This window comes from Seriola aureovittata, chromosome 2 (genome assembly GCF_021018895.1).
Source record: "Seriola aureovittata isolate HTS-2021-v1 ecotype China chromosome 2, ASM2101889v1, whole genome shotgun sequence".
Taxonomy (NCBI): domain Eukaryota; kingdom Metazoa; phylum Chordata; class Actinopteri; order Carangiformes; family Carangidae; genus Seriola; species Seriola aureovittata.
Window position 1 is genome coordinate 25,372,325 of NC_079365.1, and position 18,846 is coordinate 25,391,170.

The 18,846-nt window shown below is 41.0% G+C and overlaps 1 protein-coding gene across 1 annotated transcript; it reads left to right on the forward strand.

The window, feature by feature from the left end:
* Nucleotides 1-1,828: 1,828 nt before the first annotated feature.
* On the forward strand, nt 1,829-18,806 carry rhoca (ras homolog family member Ca). The gene is made up of 5 exons (XM_056363445.1): nt 1,829-1,989; nt 9,621-9,778; nt 12,974-13,094; nt 13,516-13,646; nt 15,544-18,806. The coding sequence occupies exons 2-5, from the start codon at nt 9,623-9,625 to the stop codon at nt 15,715-15,717; spliced, it is 582 nt and encodes a 193-aa protein (XP_056219420.1). The 5' UTR covers nt 1,829-1,989; nt 9,621-9,622; the 3' UTR covers nt 15,718-18,806.
* The last annotated feature ends 40 nt before the right edge of the window (nt 18,807-18,846 follow it).

An 18,846-nucleotide genomic window follows, 5' to 3' on the forward strand; every position in this document is an offset into this window, starting at 1 on the left:
TAAACTGTGGGGGAGATCTCAGACTGTTTGACTGATCTCCTTCACTCTCCTGTTAGTTTTGTGGTTCAACATATACTTTAATCGTTATCTTCTTTTTTATGATTTAAATATTCTATCACATTTTCTTCATGGCTTTCTTTACACTCACAGTTTGACAGCAAAGAGTGACAAGAAAACATACAGTAATGCAAAATTCATATTCATCTTCAGCCATGTGACGGTTATCTTAAATAAAACACATTGAAAGAAGGAACCTTAAACACCCACAATAACTGAAAACACCTGTATGAGACGATGTGACCTTTAGTTTATGGTGATGCATTATGTTTTATTAGATGCTCATATGTTTTGTTAGTAAAATCTTTATTTGTAAAGTGAACAACATACATGTAGTGGAGTAGAGGAATAAAGTACAATACCTGAGGAAATGTACTTTTTCCTCACCACTGATCACCAGTCAATAAAAATTATATAGGCCTATCAATATTAATCTTCTTTTGTTGTTTTGATGATATAAATGATTATGTCTGTGTGTGTGGTTGCTTGTCATACTGGGTTATATATGATCTGAGCTGAGAAAAGGCCATGTGCATTCTTCATTATTGTTTGCAGCATTCTTATTGTTGCAGGTCCAGTTGTGTTAATACTGACACACATCACACAGGTCTACAGCACCACGCTGCAGCCTGCAAAAAGTGACTGCTGACATATGAAAATGCTGGTGGAGGTTTTTTTTTTGTTTGTTTGTTTGTTTGTTTTTCAGAGAGGCTCACTGGTGAGATCCACACCCATCCCTCCTGTTGCACGAGTCTTCTTGTACTACAGATGATGTCATCTTTGACCGAGGAAGGGAGGAGGGACCTGGGTGACTCCAGCGCCTGCAGCAGCTCCATCAAGTTATATAGAGGTAACCATAACAACACCGGAAATGCATGCCTTAGCCTTCAAAATAAGAGTGTAAGCTTTGGACTCACTTTTGGAGTGGAAACGGTATTGGAGTGTATAAAGCAACAAATTGCAGTTGATATAAGAGCAATCATAACATTCACGTTTGAGTCAGTAAAATCAGCAAGAGACTGGTGTGGCTGGGAGGAACTTTTAGCCTGTTTCACTTTTGGACACATATAAATCAATGATGTCACAGCAGGTGTTTTCCATTGACATCTAATGGAAACCACTTCATGTGACATCACTAATCTCTGGGTTTTACCCAGAAATAACATTACAGGTCTCAGTGTTAAAAAAACAGGTCAGTTTCCTGTCCTCTGTGAGTAACTGCTGATTAATTTTCACACTGATGGCCAGTGACACACCACCAAAGCCAAAAGCCTATAGAACTCCATTGTAATCCAAAAAGCACCAAAAACACACACATAACACACACACAATTTCACTGGGTGACATGTTACTTCCCTGCAATGACCGTGGGAACCGTAAATCATTTTGAGTCAGTCCCACACATCCTGACTAAATGTGTATTGATCCACCACAGAAAATAGCTCCCGACAAATACACTGTTTACTCCTCTTTGGGTGATTTTTGTAAAAACAACAATGCCCAGCTGGTTTAGAAAAATATTTAGTATATAAAAAAAATAAAAGTATGTATTTGTGAGACATTTAGGGCTGAGAACCACAGACAGGGTAGAGAAGTCATAACGTATTGAAAGATTTTTTACAGACTCAGTAAGAAAAATACTAAGTAACACCAGCCGTATCCATCAAGATCATGCGCGTCCCTTTTCTTTTATTTTGAAAGTCCCAAACGGAAGTAGCAGCCTGCACGCCTCGCTGGGGTTGTCGCTGGTGTCGGTGGGAGGATCTTGCTCTTGCCTGCCCCGGTTTCCAGCACCCTCTCTGTAAAATTAGCGAATACTGCAGCAAGAAGTGAGTGAGTGTGTGTGTATGTGTGTGTGTGTTTGCCACGATCAAGAGGAAAGAGCAAGCGGGGATTAATATTTATAAAAACCTCTCATCTGGCTGACGACAGGTAATGGTGAAAACAAAGGCTGTAGTTTGACTGAATATTCTTATTTGACACTAATTATAGCTCTATTACTTGGGTGAGAGAACAAGGTGGTGGCTTGTCCTCGTACTAACATTCGCCTTTTTTTCCCGCTTAGGTTTAATAGTTTAATCTGTGACGGTGCGGGGATAGATAATGAAGTGTATCCAGTGTGTTTGTGGTGGGCATGGTGTGTTTCTGTACAACTGTTGATAGCTTCATTGCTGGTAGTTTCAAAGTCAAAGCAGCAGATCAGATCCTGTTGGTATGTACAGTCTGTCCAAGTGCTGCGACCTCAATAAGCAACTCCGCATGGCAAATCTCTTAATGAGCCATTTCTATTTCTGGGAACACTTAATTTCCTCGTTATTAAGACTCCCATTTCTCGTAAAGGCGTTGCTTGAACTGCCGACTATGATTTACAAGCACAACAAAAAACATGTGGGGGGGATGAAATCTGAGAACGTAAGAGAGTTATTTAGGCTTCATTATGTTTAAGAAAGATGTGAATTTGAGTGCTACTTCAGGTCTCATTCACGATTTAAGATTCACATGAAATGATAATATATTGTGATCATCCTCCTGAATATGCTCAGATTTATTGGAAAGCTAAAATTCATGTGGCATCCCTGCAATATATCTTTGTTGATACACTTGTTGACAGCAAAAGAAAGTGCTGAAACAATTACCTGCAATCTATCACAGTTTTTTTTTTAACCCCTTTCGATAATAGAGTAATTGTTTAAGTAATTTATTAAGGAAAAACGACAAATATTTTCTCAGCTCGCAGATTCTCAGATAATAGTATTTACTGCTTTTCTCTGATTTGTATGTTGGTTGGACAAAACAAGAAATATGAGGATTTGAGAAACTGTGATGGATATTCTTAATTATTTTCTGATATTTATTTATTTTTATTAATTAGATTAATCAACGACGATTATAGTTTTGGCCATGAAAACTATTTACAAATGTAATTTCATATGCTCAGAATATGCTAGAAATACATTTCATCATTGTGTGCATCTGTGCCTTTGTGTCTGCTCTGCTCTGTGTTGTGGCTGTATATTGTAGGTTTGCAACTCATTTCATTATTGATTAATCTGTAGATTATTTTTTCAGTTTATAAACAACAGGAAATGGGAAATCTTCAAATAACTTGGGTTGTCCGACTGTAAAATTCAAAGATATTCAAAATAATGATAGAAAACTAAAAACAGCAGCAAATTTGATCAGATGAACCCTCTGAATGTTTGGCATTTTTATTTGGAAAATTATCAAAATGATAATCAATATTGAACATAAATTGGCAGCAAACTTGATAATTAATGAATTGTTCTCATGTTTTTTTTTTGGGGGGGGGGGGGGGGGGGGGCAAAAATGTTCTTCAGGTTTTTATTTTAGTCCGCTATGATAGTAAAGTGAATATTTGGGTTTTGTCCTGCTGGTCAAAGAAGACGAGCATTTTGAACACGTCACCTTGTGCTGTGGGAAATGATAATTGTAATTTTTCACTATTTTCTGACATTTCTCAATTAATTGGTCGATCATTTTTCAAAATAACCATTAGTTGCAGCCCCAGAGTGTAAAGACCTTGTGCTCTCTCCTGGGGGAACAGAAGTGTCCTCTCAGCCAGCCAGTCAGTCCTTCCAGTCTGCTCATGACCTGAATTATTTTAAAAAAGTGAGCCATGAGGTGTCAGTTCTCTCAAAGCCATGTGCCGTATCCTCTGCCTCTGCCTAAGAGTTCGGTCATCACGCAACTCAAGTCTCTCGTCTTTCCCTGCTCCCTCTCAACAAGCTTTAAGAGCAAGGGGAACCTGTGGGTGTCTTATCTTATTTAGAAGTTCATGGCTGTTCGACGGAAGACGTGGAGGTGACCAGGATGCAGGTCATTCAGCCGATATGGTGATTAGTCAATCTGTAGTTGTGGCACTCTTCCGATAGGCCCAGCCGAAGTGTTGAGGATCCCATAACCACATGAATTTACAGAACTCGTTTGATCTTATTCGCTTTTCCTGCCAAGAGGTAAATGAGAACATCAGTACCACACTCAGTGACGGTTAGCTTAGCATGAAGATTGGACACAATGAGAAACGGCTAAGTTGTTTATTCCATACAAAAACAGAAGAGTAAAGATGACAAGTTGCGGTTTCATGCGGAGTTATGTGTCAGACTACCTTCTGGTCAGGGAGCGGTGACTTCCTGGAGTCTTGTTATTGTGAGGTTGCCAGGAAGTCGGCAGACTCTTCTAAATGCTAAGCTAAGCTAACTGGCTAACTGGTTTTACATTTACCATACAGGCATGAGAGTGGTATCTATCTTCTCATCTAAAAAAGCAAGCATTATTATAATATATATATACTATACTATAATAATATATATATAGTATTATAGTATTTCCCAAAATGTTGAGCTATTGCTAAGACAATCTCTTTTAAATTACTTTTATATTAAGTTAAGAGTCTGAAAAGGTCTTTGGATTTTCTTTGCATGGATAAATAGGCCGTTGTCCTCAAGAGGCCTCAACAGAAAGATCATAGCTGGTTTTATTTCATGGGCTGCCTCAATGTTAGGACATCTGATCATTTCCAGTGGGTGTACCAGTAAAGTCATGACTCAGTGAGACTAAGGAGCTGGTGTGTTTGTTATATACGCCCAAAGAATGTGAGAAGCTGACCTGATCTGCTGTGTGTATTCCTGCTGTTGTGTAAGAGAGCTCAGCACTCACATTTCACTTTTATGCACTTGAGTCCACAGCTTACTACAGTATACTCAGGAATGCCTAAATTATATAAATGCTTGATGTGAAACAGCGTTGGATTTTTTCTTTGGGCAGTCACCGACTGTCTTGATTCTGCATGTGATCTGTTGTCCGTCGCCTCCTGTCAGATTTAGTCAGATAAGATGTTTTTACATTCGGGTTAAGGTGGTGCAGACAGCTGGTGTCGCAGGCTGTCTGCTCTTTCTCAGCCACAGCCTCTGCCAGTTTATGAACTTTGGCCCATTTCTCAGGCAGATTTGCAGAGGTGAGGCAAATTCTTGCATGGTTTCAGAGCTAAGGGCTTCTTTCTTCCTGTTAGCTTGTGTGTCTTGAGGAAAAGAATAGGGAAAAAAGCACTAATTCCCTCTTAGAAATGAGTTGTGGTTGTGTTGCTGAAGATGCCGGAGAGCATTTTCTATAAAATTCATGTCACTGAAGGATATTAAAAGTCATTTTTTATTCTCTTAGAAAAGTAAGTTTTATGTTTTTCCATGCAGATTCAGAATTCAAAATCCATCCTTGCTTTTATTACTCTGTTAGTTAGGAAGCCTTTATCTACAGAGTTCAACTGAGCTCCTTGAAACAAACAAACAAACTAGGGAATTACTTTTCAATATTGACACCAGCTGCTCTGTACCTCTATCTGAGTCCATTGTAATGTATCAAAGAAATAGGTGCAGCCCTGTGAAGCCTGTTGGACGAGCAAAGAAATCCTTCTCGGAATCACTTCCTGTTTTATGTTTGCTAGTTTGCAGAACCTCAGAGCAAGAAAAAAAAAAAGTCATTATTATCATTATGTCAGAAACAACAGGCCTGTTATTGGTTGGCAGATTGATGTATTTTCAGCATATGTGTTGATAATAAACTCATATAAGGATTGAAAGGCAGCGCCACCTCACCGGCCCGGGTCACCCTCTGCTCTGAGCTAACCCTGCTCAGCTTGTTGCATAACTGCTGTTGGCCCCTAAGCCTCAGGAAACCTCCTTAGAGAAAGAGAGAGGTCGTGTGTTCATTAACCAGGGGCATTGCTCAAATAGTTGTAGGAGGAATTGGTGCTTTGCTTTACTATGCATTTTAATGGCCCCAATGTTGTTCTTGGATCAAGTTCATATGTGTCTAAGAGTGTTCACTTTACACTTTGTCCGGGAAAACTTGCTGCGGAGGCGTCCATACTTTCCTTCTACTAATTAACTTTTGGTCGGAACTCACTACTTTTTTCATTATGAATTAATCTGAATTACTTTTACGATTGGGTTTAGTTACTAAAGCACCCAAAAATAGTGAAAAATGTTACAGCTTTCAAGTTTGACATCTTAAATTCACTTATTTTATCGACCAACAGTTTAAAATCCTAAACTATTACATTTGTGATGATAACAAATCATCATAATATACTATATGTGTATATATTAATATGTTTTAACTGACCGTATTGCAACAAAAGTTGAGCCTGGTTGAAATTTTTTTGCTGTAACAGCATTACATTCACTACAACTGTCCCCCTTCAGATGAATGTAGGAGCAGCGAGATAAACTTTAACACCTTTAACAATTCTGATGAATGAAAACACTGCTTAAAGAATGTGAGGACAGAAATACTAATAGATCACCAATAGAAATAAGCTCCTATCACTGTAATATTATTATATTACACTGTAATATATATATATATATATTTGTTCTCTGGCTTCTGTTCAAACTTAGCTTTTATGAAAATAAATACGACCTCGGCTAAAAGACCGGTCAACGACAGTTCAGTCAGTTCAGTGTTATTCAGTGTTATTTTGTTAACTTTGCTTACAGTACGTCTCTTTGATGTGTCAACCTGTGTGTAACACAGTGTTCCCGTCGCGCAGTTACAGTCGCTCTTCCATCAACCTCAGCACGACTGAAGGCTTTATGAATATGTTGTACCATATCTCCCTGCAGCAGTGGCAACATCTCGGTTGTGTTGTGTAGAATCACAGTGATAGGTAAATGAAAACGTCGGCACCCTGAGCCGATTGATGTTTGTGTGGAACCGACAGAATGATGTCGAGCTGTTTCTGCTTTTGTCGCGGTTTCCGAGAGTTCGCTTAATCTCTCAGTGACACCTTTGCTTTCGTTCAATAGTGTGCAGGGTCAAAGGTGGGCCAGCTGATACTGGCTGATGCATGTAGGTGGTTCCCATTCACATGTTATATTGAATCAGCGTGAGCTCAGGCTTTGATCTGAATGTGGAGAGGATGAATGGTGGTTGAAGATGAATAGATTTGATCGTGAAATCGTTTGCTGCTGGCAACCACCTAAACTTTCTCCTCAGTATGTTGCTACCATTAGTTTCCATTAGTGCCTAAATTGAGGGTATCAGTCATGGGTAGCTGGAGTATTCGGCACAGTTCATGACTATATGGGACATTTTCACGCATAATTTCCCTTTGCCAATGTGTCAAGATGTTCCTTCATCGGCTCCCAATATCACTGCCACCAAGGACAAGCTATGATTGTGGTGTGCAAAGAGAGGGGCTGTGTGCATGTGTGGGTATTGTGTGAGTAAGCATGCGTGCATGTGTTGCGTTGCCTCTGGCAGCCCTCTCTGTGTCCCGGCTCTGCTGAGGCCTGTCCAAACAGAACGGCAGCCAAAAGCTCCTCCCAAGCTTCACAGAACAGGAAGTGGATTGTTTTGTTTCACAGGGTGAGCCTCCGAGGCCGCGGCGCTGCTGTCTCCCACTTGTTTGGCTTTGAACCCATCATCTAGTTCAAGCTATCTCTGGTCCAGTTCTCTGCAAAGCACAAGATACTGTGCAGTTTCTGTGGAGTCAGTATTCATCCCAGTGTCAAACCCATCTGAAGAAGGTCGGAGGAAGCGGCCTTTGTTCTCACATATTCCGTTTTTTTGTCTAATAAAATCTCATGAGTAAAAGCATTTGCAGCTGAAGTGTATGATAATTTTTGATCGTCATTTACAGAATACTCCATTTACCCACTTGTCTTTCCTTACATTTTTGAATATGTAGGAAAAAAAGAAGTGAGCACACTACCACTATTTGCTGCAGTGTCCTAATTCAAAGTCAGGCCTTTGGCACCTCTTGGCAAAGCCTTCTTGCAGCTGTAACACAGTACATTGCACCAGAAGGAGTGGGATTTTGGGCAAAACGCAGAACATATAATTAAATCGTGATCACAATTTCTGCAAGAAGGAGAGTGTAACCAAGATGCTAATAAAACAAGCAAACGCACCCAAAATTTCCAACATGGCTACTGGTTATGCCAAGTCTTAATACCCATGGAAACACAGCTGGGTAATAATTTCCTCTCTTGTGTACATTTTTTTTCTTTTCACTCATTCCAGTGTTTCTTTGCTCACTTTGCATCTCAATCCTGTTCATGCAAACAGTGGAAACAGCATACTGATCAAGCCTATCATTTCAGTGATTAGTTAAGATGACGATTGAGATAATAATTTTGCACATATCCCTCAGCCATGAGTGGAAGAAATTATTTTTAATGAGCCATTTAGATGAAACTGGTGACGCTAATCCACTGATCTGTTACAGTACCAAATCACTAATAGTTTGACTAATAACTTCAGGCCTGATTCGTGATGATTGTTGGCGGTTTGATGCTACTCGATGAAACGACTGGTGTTGCCATGCATCCAAGCAGAGATTAAAAATGGGCATTAGGGCAGATTCGACTCAGTGTTTTGCCCGCAGCTCTAAAAGATGAATTCCCCCTGATAAGTGGGTGCCCTCGTGAAGAGGATGGCTGTCAAGACTGTCTGGCAGAAAGTAGATGAGGTGAGGAGCCAAATGACTATATGCACAGCTGCTCCCAGGCAGCAGGGCTCCAGCTCATCCATCAGCAGCACTGCTAACTCATCCCCACTCATCCTGCTCCAGCTAAACTAGCCTTCCACTCTGGGGTTATTGCAGAAATCTTTCTTGGTTCACTGTGTTTTTTGCACAGTAAAATTCTTGCGTGTTCTTTGTTTTTTTTTTTTCCTCTACAACATGCTCGCAACTGTCTAAACCCCATGTGAGAAATTTCACTTTAACACTGGCACAACATATGGGCCGACAGGTTTAGCTCTAATTTTGAGATAATTATGATATTATGCTACTATCAAAGTGTTCCTGAAGAGAACTGAAAAATCATAAACAGAGATCAAAAGCATAGTGTTTTAGGACACCACTAAGTACTTCGCCAGCTGCTCTGATTCCGTGGACACTCTCTTTTCCACACAAGCTGCAGAGGGAAACAAACAGGGTGGAGCAGGAACCTGATAGTACATTACTTCATGTCCCAGCTTGTCTCAACACCCCTCCTCTCTTTCTCCTCTCCCTCACTCCACTACCTTCCTCCTCCTCCTCCTCCTCCTCCTCCTCCTCCGTCCGTCCTGTAGCTTTGTAGTTTAGACTTGGCACTAGGGATTCAAGGTCTGTGACTGCAGTTGTCTGTGACAACGTGCGGATCACAGAGCACCCTCCCTCAGGTGTAGTGTGATGCAGTACTGTCAGTCGGAGATGTCAGAGCGGTTGCTTTGGAGCCGCACAGCAGGAGCAGAGAAAGTTTTTGCTCAACGTTATGTTTTTGATTTGTCTTGTGATCTTGCGATCTCTACAAATAATTTAAATATCTGAAGTGCAGATACACAAACAGATGACAAAAGTGTGACTGTGTTGCTCGGCCCATTTGTTCCGCATGACAGATTAAATCTCCCTTAACAGCAAAAAAAAAGTTTCTTTCTCCTCTTGTGGTTGTGCTGATAAATCTGGCTCTCAACAGTCTTTCTTTCTTTTCTTTTTTTTTTTTCTTTTTGAATGTCTGTTTGTGATGAATCCTTGTAAAGACGTTCTTCTTGTTTCCCGACAGAGATGGCAGCCATTCGGAAGAAGCTGGTGATTGTCGGGGATGGAGCTTGTGGAAAAACATGTCTCCTAATTGTTTTCAGTAAAGATCAGTTTCCTGAAGTCTACGTCCCGACGGTGTTTGAGAACTACATCGCTGATATCGAGGTTGATGGAAAGCAGGTTTGTACATTTGACATCAGGCACATAGAAAGTCCTTCAGTTTGTGTTATAATCCAACAGTGCACTCAAAGTAATATTAGGAAAGTCCCGCCTCCCTTTAGGGAATGTTGCTACCCCTGTCGAGGTTTCTGTTTCTGTTTTTGTTTTTAAAAAAGGAATCCTGTAACGGGGCCCTTGATGCCTACATTTATAAAGGCTGAAGCTGAAGCTGCATGTCACAAGCAAAAAAAAAAATCAGCATCTTTACCAGTTGGTGATACACGGAGAAGATACAGCAAAAGCATCGGTCTTCTTTGATTGTGGTGTAGATCTAGGTCATTCCACTATTATAACTATCATGAGGAATAATGCAAGATCAGACTGTTTTATTCTAACATTGTTTCGCCTCTTAGGTTAGATACTCGAACAAGAAAGAGGTTAGCTTCATACTTGATTGTTTGGATTTTCCAATAAAGAGCAGGACAGAGACGTTAACATTAATCTCACACAGTGGATGTAGTATTGTGAGAGAGGCTTTTCTTAAAATATTACCTGTAACCCCATGAAATAATGTAGTATGAAAGGCTCTTTGGAGTGAGATGTAAAGCCACGTTAGGTAACAAATGTAAGTAGTTAACTAGTTAGCCTGACATGCTAACCTTTGTTGTTGTATTTTTGGTTCTGTAAAAGCTAAAAAAGAAAAAGACAGCCTTCCTTTACATTAAACATTTAATTGACAGAATATCGCTCATACTACAGCCCCATGCACACGTCTGAAACATGGAGCAGTCCGCAGCTTGACAGACCTGCCATGCTAAATAGTGATTGGATCATCACTGTTTGGGGGCAGGGTTCGGTCAGTTACATGTGCTCTGCCCGAAGTCGCTCCCTCGTTCACTGACTCACTTCTTTTGATGTAACAACCTCAATAGTTCACTGTAGTAAGTGTTAAACTGAGATGTGGGACATTTATTAATCATCATCTCTCACAGGTGTAGAGTCTTGTTCCAGCGTGGGATTTTGTGTGGGCACTATTGACCTTATGTGGCCCATTCATTTTTGCAGTTTGTTCCATTTCCAGTTTTGTTTTGTAACTACCAACGTCACAACTGCCGGATGTATTAAACTCAAGTTGAAAGTCTCAGAGAGGGGAACACACATCCACAACAAGCAGGCTACCTCCATATGTGTGGCAGTGGTGCATTAGCTTGATGTTCCTGAGGTGAAAAACTGCAAGAACACTGATCCATAGTTTATCAGAAAACGGATCATGCAGGTTGTTGTTAATTACAACTATATTCGCATTTGTCACAATCACCCAATCACCTGCTTTGTTGGTCTGGAAGCTGATTTATAAATACGTATCATCCAACTATACATAATACATATTTTTATTAATAAAACATGAAGAAGTCTGTGTCTTAAAAACTGGATTGTGTGTAATGTGTGACGGAGCACCTTCTTATTCCTGAAACGCATCATTTCAAATATAATGCATAAATTTCACACTCAGAATTTGGACAAATATATAGACGCACAGATAAAATGGTAGAGGGTAAATAAAGTGCGTTGTATAACAAATAGGAAGTGGTTTCAGACAGAGACAGAGTTATTAAACCAACTACATTTAAGTCTGACTCCCGAGGGTGCCTGACGTCTTGCATTTGAGTCGCAGGGAGTTGCCAGCGATGGTCGGGTCTGAGCTGCAGATGGTTTGTTATGTCAAAGGGTTTTGTTCTCTTGAGCTGACCACCGCTGCAGGATCACCACTTGGCAAAACAGGAAATGACTCTACTTCCCAGCTTCCTGTTCAGACAGGGAACAGGGATGTCTCCTGGCAATCCCCCTCCCTCCCTCAGGACCCTTCTCCTGCCCGATAAACGTCTCTCATTTCCTGTCCTGGTAGCACTAAGTTGGGGGGAAGCAAGGAGGGGTTAACCGTTGTGTTCTGGACAGGAAATATAAACTTGGGGTTTCAAGAAGGACATCGGTCCAGGGGACAAAGATATGACTGTCGGCTTCTTTGGTTATTCCCCCCTCCGACTCTCTAGAGGAAGGCTGTCCCATAAGAATTAGAACATTATAAAACCAGCTGGATTAGATTGGTGATCTCAGCCCCTAAATTAGAGTTTTTACCCCCCTTGAAGGTAAAAGACTTTCTCTTACCCCCACCTTCAGTGAATTGAGCAGATTCTAAAAATAGCATTTTTTTCCCTCTTTCTTTTCCTCCCCAAAGTCTGCAGCTTTACACAAGTCCAGTGGGAACATGACTGCTCCGGTTGCTCATGCAGCCTCAACAGTGTGCAGCCACCTCCTACCCTCTCTGCCTCTGCAAACTTCTATTTTTGGGATAGTTGACTGATGCATGTTCCCGCTGTGGGCATACCATAATCTATTGTCATGCAGTAGTTCCAGTATTCAAAAGTTTGCAGAAGTTTTTCTCCCCCCCTGAAACACAGTGAGTCAGCTCAAGAGCGGAGTCGAGCGAAAGCTGGCTGCTAATGCCTGTACAGGGACAGAAGGTATCTGGTTTGATGCTCACTAATCTCCCACTTTCCCTAATTGAATTAATCAGTGGTGTGATGGGATGAGGCCAGTCCCCAAGTTCATTACCACAAAACTGGCAACATAACAGACTCATGAAGCTCTGATTAGGTCAGAGCTTCAGCTGTGATAAGAAGCAAATATCTGTACACCGAGTTTCTCACACACAAGGAAAGCAGCTTAAGTAAAACATACAAATCATATGTAATTGTCAAAATGGAAGGTATGTCTGGCCAGAGGAGAAAAATGCCCCCCAGGTTAATTGATCTAAACATCATTTCCTTCCTGGTGTTTAAAGCATTGCCCTTTGGGAAAATTACTGCCTCAAGGTTCATACATCATCTTCCAACTAGTCACAGCTGTCAGTGGATAAGGAAAGAAATGTCATCACTAATGATGTCGTGACTGGTTAAGTGTTTGTCTATTCATCTGGAACAGTGAGCAACATTACATTAGCTCTGGGTAAACAGCTGATTTTTATATTGGCCCTGAAGGCAGGGTCCTGTTACAAAACTGTTGAAAATGACACGAATGATTCAATCATGGAGAGAATAAGGAGTAAAAACCAAGAATTATACACATTCATGTGCCATATATATATATATATATATATTTATATTTTGTGTGTGTATTTCCCATGTTTTACAAAGTGTTTCTTTTGCGTTGTCCCAGGTGGAGCTGGCACTGTGGGATACTGCAGGCCAAGAGGACTACGACAGGCTGAGGCCTCTCTCCTACCCCGACACAGATGTCATCCTCATGTGCTTCTCCATCGACAGCCCTGACAGTTTAGGTAAGGAGCCACAGGCATACAGTAGCCTGTTTTAAAATGTTTCATTTGTATAACCTTTACTTACACATCTAAATTTGATAAACCTAGCTAAGATGGCAGCAGCACAGAGAGTTTACGGCCTGTGGTAGATACACAGTATGACAGACTGTAGAAAACCTAACTTAAACTGTATAAAAGTGATATTTTGTTGCCATAGAATCAAGGCGGTTCATATTAGCTAAGCATGCTGTTTGTTAAATGCCTTAATGGACTTGATGGGAAGCAGGATTAGTGCAGCTAAAAACATCTTTGCCTCGAGCAGTCTGCAGAGCAATCCATCATGTGAAGTGTTCCACGGGGTGACTCTGTACTGCCTGTCCCCTTTTTATAGTCGCCCTCCCTCTTGAGCATTTCAGCTGACTTCTCTTCTCTTCCGGGACAGAAAATATTCCTGAGAAGTGGACGCCTGAGGTGAAGCACTTCTGTCCCAATGTTCCCATCATCCTGGTGGGGAACAAGAAGGACCTGAGGAACGATGAGCACACACGGAGAGAGCTGGCCAAGATGAAGCAGGTACGAAATCATCTGGAGGTCAACGAACTCTGGAGTGGGGTAATCAGGAGCAAGTAGGCACCTCTTCAATACTCAGGGACCAGACGCCTGAGAAAAAAATGTGCAGGGTTGAGACATATCATGAGGCTCAATGTGTGAGTTTCCTTCTGAATTATTAATGCTCATATTCATGACCTTTAAATATGACTTTGGTAGGTGTTGAGACCCGAAGCAGCACTGTGTAGGAGGTGGAAGATGTTGCCTTCGGTTACTTGTGAGACAAAAAAAACAACAACTCACAAATCACTGCAGTCATTTGCAAACACTGCTTCCATGCACAACAGTAGAACTGCCCCATTCATATTACAAACATCTACCAGGAATGTGCGCTTGCTTATATTACATTGGCTGATGCAGTGCATTGACGGATTACGTTGCATTATGTTGTGGCAGAAGTTGACCCAGGTTCAGCTTTTTTGCCAGACGACTCTACTTTTTTTTTTTTTCCCAACCCCCACTGTGATTTTATTGCAGTGAATGAGGGAGCTGTGCCTTTGTCTTTTCCATGCAGTGCTATTGTCTGTCTGAACTGGGCCTTATGTTTAGACGTGTACAGTTGTTGGGGGTCAAACATATAAAGAAAAAAAAAAAACAGAGAGAAGATACAATTCTCCAACATGCCAGATGGGAGGGATTTTCAATCTGTGCGACATGCAACACCCTTAGACTCTCAATTTGGATGATGACACTAAAAACCTTTTGATGGGGTAAAAACAGGAAGAAGTCAGGAAAGGGATCTCTCCTCCAGGACGGACAGACATGCAATAGATGCTGTATATGAAGCAAAATGTCAATATTAGGCAAATAAAGTGCAAACTTTATTTAAAGGCATTTACTAAAATGACTTAAAAATGAAATAGAACATAAATAGAAATGAAAGCCATTACAATCTCCATTTAAAAAGCCACGTTTTTGTGCCATTGAAAGTTATCTTGCTTACGCACTCTGAAAAGGCTGTGGCCTTTCAGTCATACTACAATGACAGCAGCATATTGGTTTACTGTGTCGCAGAATAGCACGTCGTGCCTCTACGACCCACTCTCTGTCTGTCTCCAGGTCCAGCTCATAATAGGAACATGTTGACAAAGCTCTCCAGCTCTTTCAGACGCCACTGTCAGCTTTTCCTTTTTGTAGAAATCAGGAACTGTTGTGACAAAGAGTAGCACTAAGTCATCAGTTCAAGCGTTTCAGATGTACGTGGTCACACAGACGTTGCGGGCTCGACATGTTCAAGCCATGATGTTGCTGTCAGGGTTTATTGAGTCTTCCTGAGGCTCTGATTCCAAGTTTTCATCTGTTTGATAGTTGTTTCGGGACGGTGTAGAAACACAGGTACATCAAATTCAGCTTACTTGGTTTTAGAAGGGACTGTACAAAAATGATTGTGGTGGGGAGTTGAACTGAACATTACGTTTAAGGCTCCAACTAACAGTTATTTTCATTATCGATTAATCTGCTGATTATTTGCTCTAGGAGCTATTTAGCCAATAAAATGTAAAAAAAAAAAAAAAAAAAAAAATTACAAACCACCAAGTTGCACAATGGAAATACAGTTAGCAACTGAATATTCCTGTCCTTCTCTATTTTTGAGCCAAAAGCTGTCACTGTCACTTTGTATGACACATCTTACTTTACCGCTGCTATCTGTTTTGGTTTTCTGCAAATTATAAGGTTTAATATAACTACATTGATTAATTTCAGAACAATAAAAGGTCAAAACATCACTAAATTTGGAAGAATTATAAAAGCCAAATGTGGTACTAAATGAAGAGCCGTTTAATTTAATAATCCCCGATAATCCTTCATCTTTTTTTGAATGCTCCCCTCACTGCTAATAATTTTCTCAATGTCCACGCAGGAGCCGGTGAAGACAGAAGAAGGCAGGGACATGGCCGGCAGGATCAGTGCTTTCGGCTACTTGGAGTGCTCTGCCAAGACCAAGGACGGCGTGCGGGAAGTGTTCGAGATGGCCACTAGAGCGGCGCTGCAGGTCCGCAAGCGCAAGAAGAGAAGCGGCTGCGCACTGCTGTGAGCAATTCAAACACCGGAAAATCAACTGACCAACAGGAAGAAAAACAAAACACATGAAAAAGGACTGACCTTTTACCAAATGGCATCTTCGTACTGTATCTCGAATTCCACGATAACAGGCAGACAGATGAAATGAACGCAAACACACCTAATACAGGAAAATGGACTTTGTCATTATTACAGCTGTGGTTAGAAATTGATGTTTAAAGTTCCTTGTTGATTTTGCTTTTTTTTTTCCGAAAGCTGTCTATACACATAGAATGTTTTCCAACTTGTTTTCTCTTTATATTTGTAATGTAATGAGGCAGTGATAGATGCACATATTTGTATGCAACATTGTTCTTCACGAGCTCGGGCGAGCGACATCCTTTCTTAGCTTGTATAAAGTCTTCATGAATAAGGTCTTGTCCAAACTGTCCAGACTGTCACGTTAGTATCAGTTCTGTTTATCATGGTAGCAGTCATGATAGAAAGTGAAAGTTGATATCTTTTGACCATAAGCGCTAGTGCCTTTTTTTTATTTCTTTTTTTTTTTTTGGGAAGTTTGTACATCACCATCAACTTCTCATGTTTGTCAGCTAGCTAACATTTCAGCTGAGGGCCTCTCCATTGTACTGTAGCTCATTTTACACGGTGATGTCATTGTGAAACCCGAGCAAAGCCATAACTAAGGCTTTCAGTGCCGTTGACAACTCATCAAGCACAACAAATGGTTGCTTGTGTCATTTTTTTTTTGTTTTTTTGTCAGCGTTCCCTCGACATTCTCCATTTCCAGTCCACTCACACCGAGGATAAAGACGGTAGCTGTCTCTGTAATGTGATGACGGTCAACGAAGTAGTGAGTTCCCGAACGTCTGTATGAGAATCAGATCTGATTATTCGCATGCATCCCCTCATAACTTGTTGCTTATCTGTGCAGTGGACCTTGATGTCGGGATGAGAACCGGCCAATTGAGACACAAGCCAATATGACTCAACTATGCACAATAGCTGTTAGGAGCAACAGGGAAATGACACAGCTGAAACAGGAATCACATGGAGGCAAAGGTCTGGTGAAACCTCCCTTGTTTGTTTATTGCGGGTGAGCGAGTTCAGCTCTCCGTCTGCTACAATGCAAAGGAGCCGGTCACGCCCACTGTAGGAATCTGTGTGTTGGACGGGTTGGCCCAGTCATGGAGCTGATGTCTTGTTAGAGCTGTTAGCCTGTTGCGTGTGGATGATTCCAGTCGGATGACATTCTTTACATGTTTTAGTGGAGCTGAGTTGTGTGTGAGGAGTTTGTCCCCCCCCCCCCCCGGTGCCTTCTCTGGTCTGGTGTGCCTTTGGTTGTTCTCTCCCAGACCAGATAGACCAGCTGCACTATGCCAACCTGATACTGACTGACGAGGTCCAAGAGTGACCTTTCTGAAATGTGTCACAAAGCTCAGATGTTTGGATGGCTTGAAAAACAGCAAAAAAATGTAATTAGTTTGCTGAAGTGTATTCCCTCACAACATAAATGTTATGTATTAATATCTTTAAATGCAGTGTCATCTTTATTATCTCGGCAGATGAGCTTGATTGCGCCAATTTACATCATGCAGTTTTACATTGAGAGGGAATCATGGGAAAATTACAAAACTTGTAACATTACATATCTCACCAGAATCACTGGGAAAACATCTGTCTGCAGCCAGAGAGATGCTGTTTGATGTTTCAGAGTTGGCTTTTGCTGTTAGTTTTCAGAAATCAACTGCGGCTGGATGGAAATCGGGCTCATTGGTCTGTCTTGATTTTGATCAGTGTTTTGATCAGACCTCCGTTTCCTGGCAAATGAAGCATTTGATATTTTATGTCGCAAGTCAAAGGAGCAGAAGATCGTTAAGGGGTTTACACTGAACTACACTTGTTGCAGCTTTTGCTCCCGTCTCCTCTCAGAACATTCGATTGTGAACGTGAACTGAAAATACAACGGCTTGATATAGAACGCTTTAAAAGGCCCCAGCGACTGTCCTCAGGCACAGACTCTTCACTGCATTCCTTTTCTCCGCCTCTGTTGCTCTTTCATGTACTGCACATTCCCTTGGTTGCATGTTGCTGTCAGTGAGGAGGAGGGCGGATGTTGATATGTGTGTGGCTAAACAATATCTTTGATGTTGCATGAAACCTCTGTACAATGCCAGGATGGGAACCAAACCTACTGGCTGGCAAGGTCTTTATCTATTATAATGTAATGCATCTTTATTACCCTCTATTGGCCAAGCACATATGCTTTAACTGAGTGATCCAGTGGAAGAGCTAAAACTTATAGAGTTAGGTGTATTTTCCACGGCTCAGCTGAGGTGTAGATGTGAATATTTTTTTTGTTTTTTATTTTTGAAGAGGAAGAAGAGAGGGGGGCATTGATTACAATCACACACAAGCACCATATTAATGTTGTTACCTCAAATCTTTGTAGGGCGGACGCTATGTTTTAACTCTGGACCTTATGCATTATTGTGGACAACAAATAGCACACACACACACACACTAATAAGTTAAGATTAAACAGATTCACATTCTTTACGACTAAATATTTCTAGCAATGAAAACAAAAGCCTTGAGTTATGCGCTTCACAGTTGTGGCATGATGTTCAAATTCTTGGGAATTAGAGGTCGGCACAGATAATCGAATAACTTTCACAGCTGGAAGCGCAACATAATGATGAAAGCATTCCCCTAGAGCGGCAGAGGTTCTAGTGTTGAACATATCACAAAGAGCATGTACTATACAGCTGTTAATGTGTATGCAGATAATATTGCGCTATATCAAAAGTTGTCCTTATGATGTTGATGCATGCATGAGATAACCATGGGTCTTACACATACACGCACACACACACAGACACACACACACACACACATGCACACGCAACACACGTCTTCGGGAACAGCTTCTGCTCAGTGTTGTGTAACTTTTTCTTTCTCTGGAAGTATTTGAAATTATAAAGGATCCAGATTTCTATAAAAGCTCATTGTAATAATGCTTTGTAAACAGAAAAGTGTTGTAGTGAATGTTTGATCTGAAGTGAACATGAACATTGTTATTAATAAACTATTTTTGAGACAAGACCGACTCGCCATCCCTGGTCGATTCTTGTAGAAAACTACA

Excerpts from the sequence above, each read along its gene's own strand:
- rhoca (XM_056363445.1), top strand. The coding sequence starts at position 9,623 with ATGGCAGCCATTCGGAAGAAGCTGGTGATTGTCGGGGATGGAGCTTGT. Across the intron at positions 13,095-13,515 it reads CGACAGCCCTGACAGTTTAG|AAAATATTCCTGAGAAGTGG; the intron begins GTAAGGAGCCAC and ends CTTCCGGGACAG. Across the intron at positions 13,647-15,543 it reads AGCTGGCCAAGATGAAGCAG|GAGCCGGTGAAGACAGAAGA; the intron begins GTACGAAATCAT and ends ATGTCCACGCAG.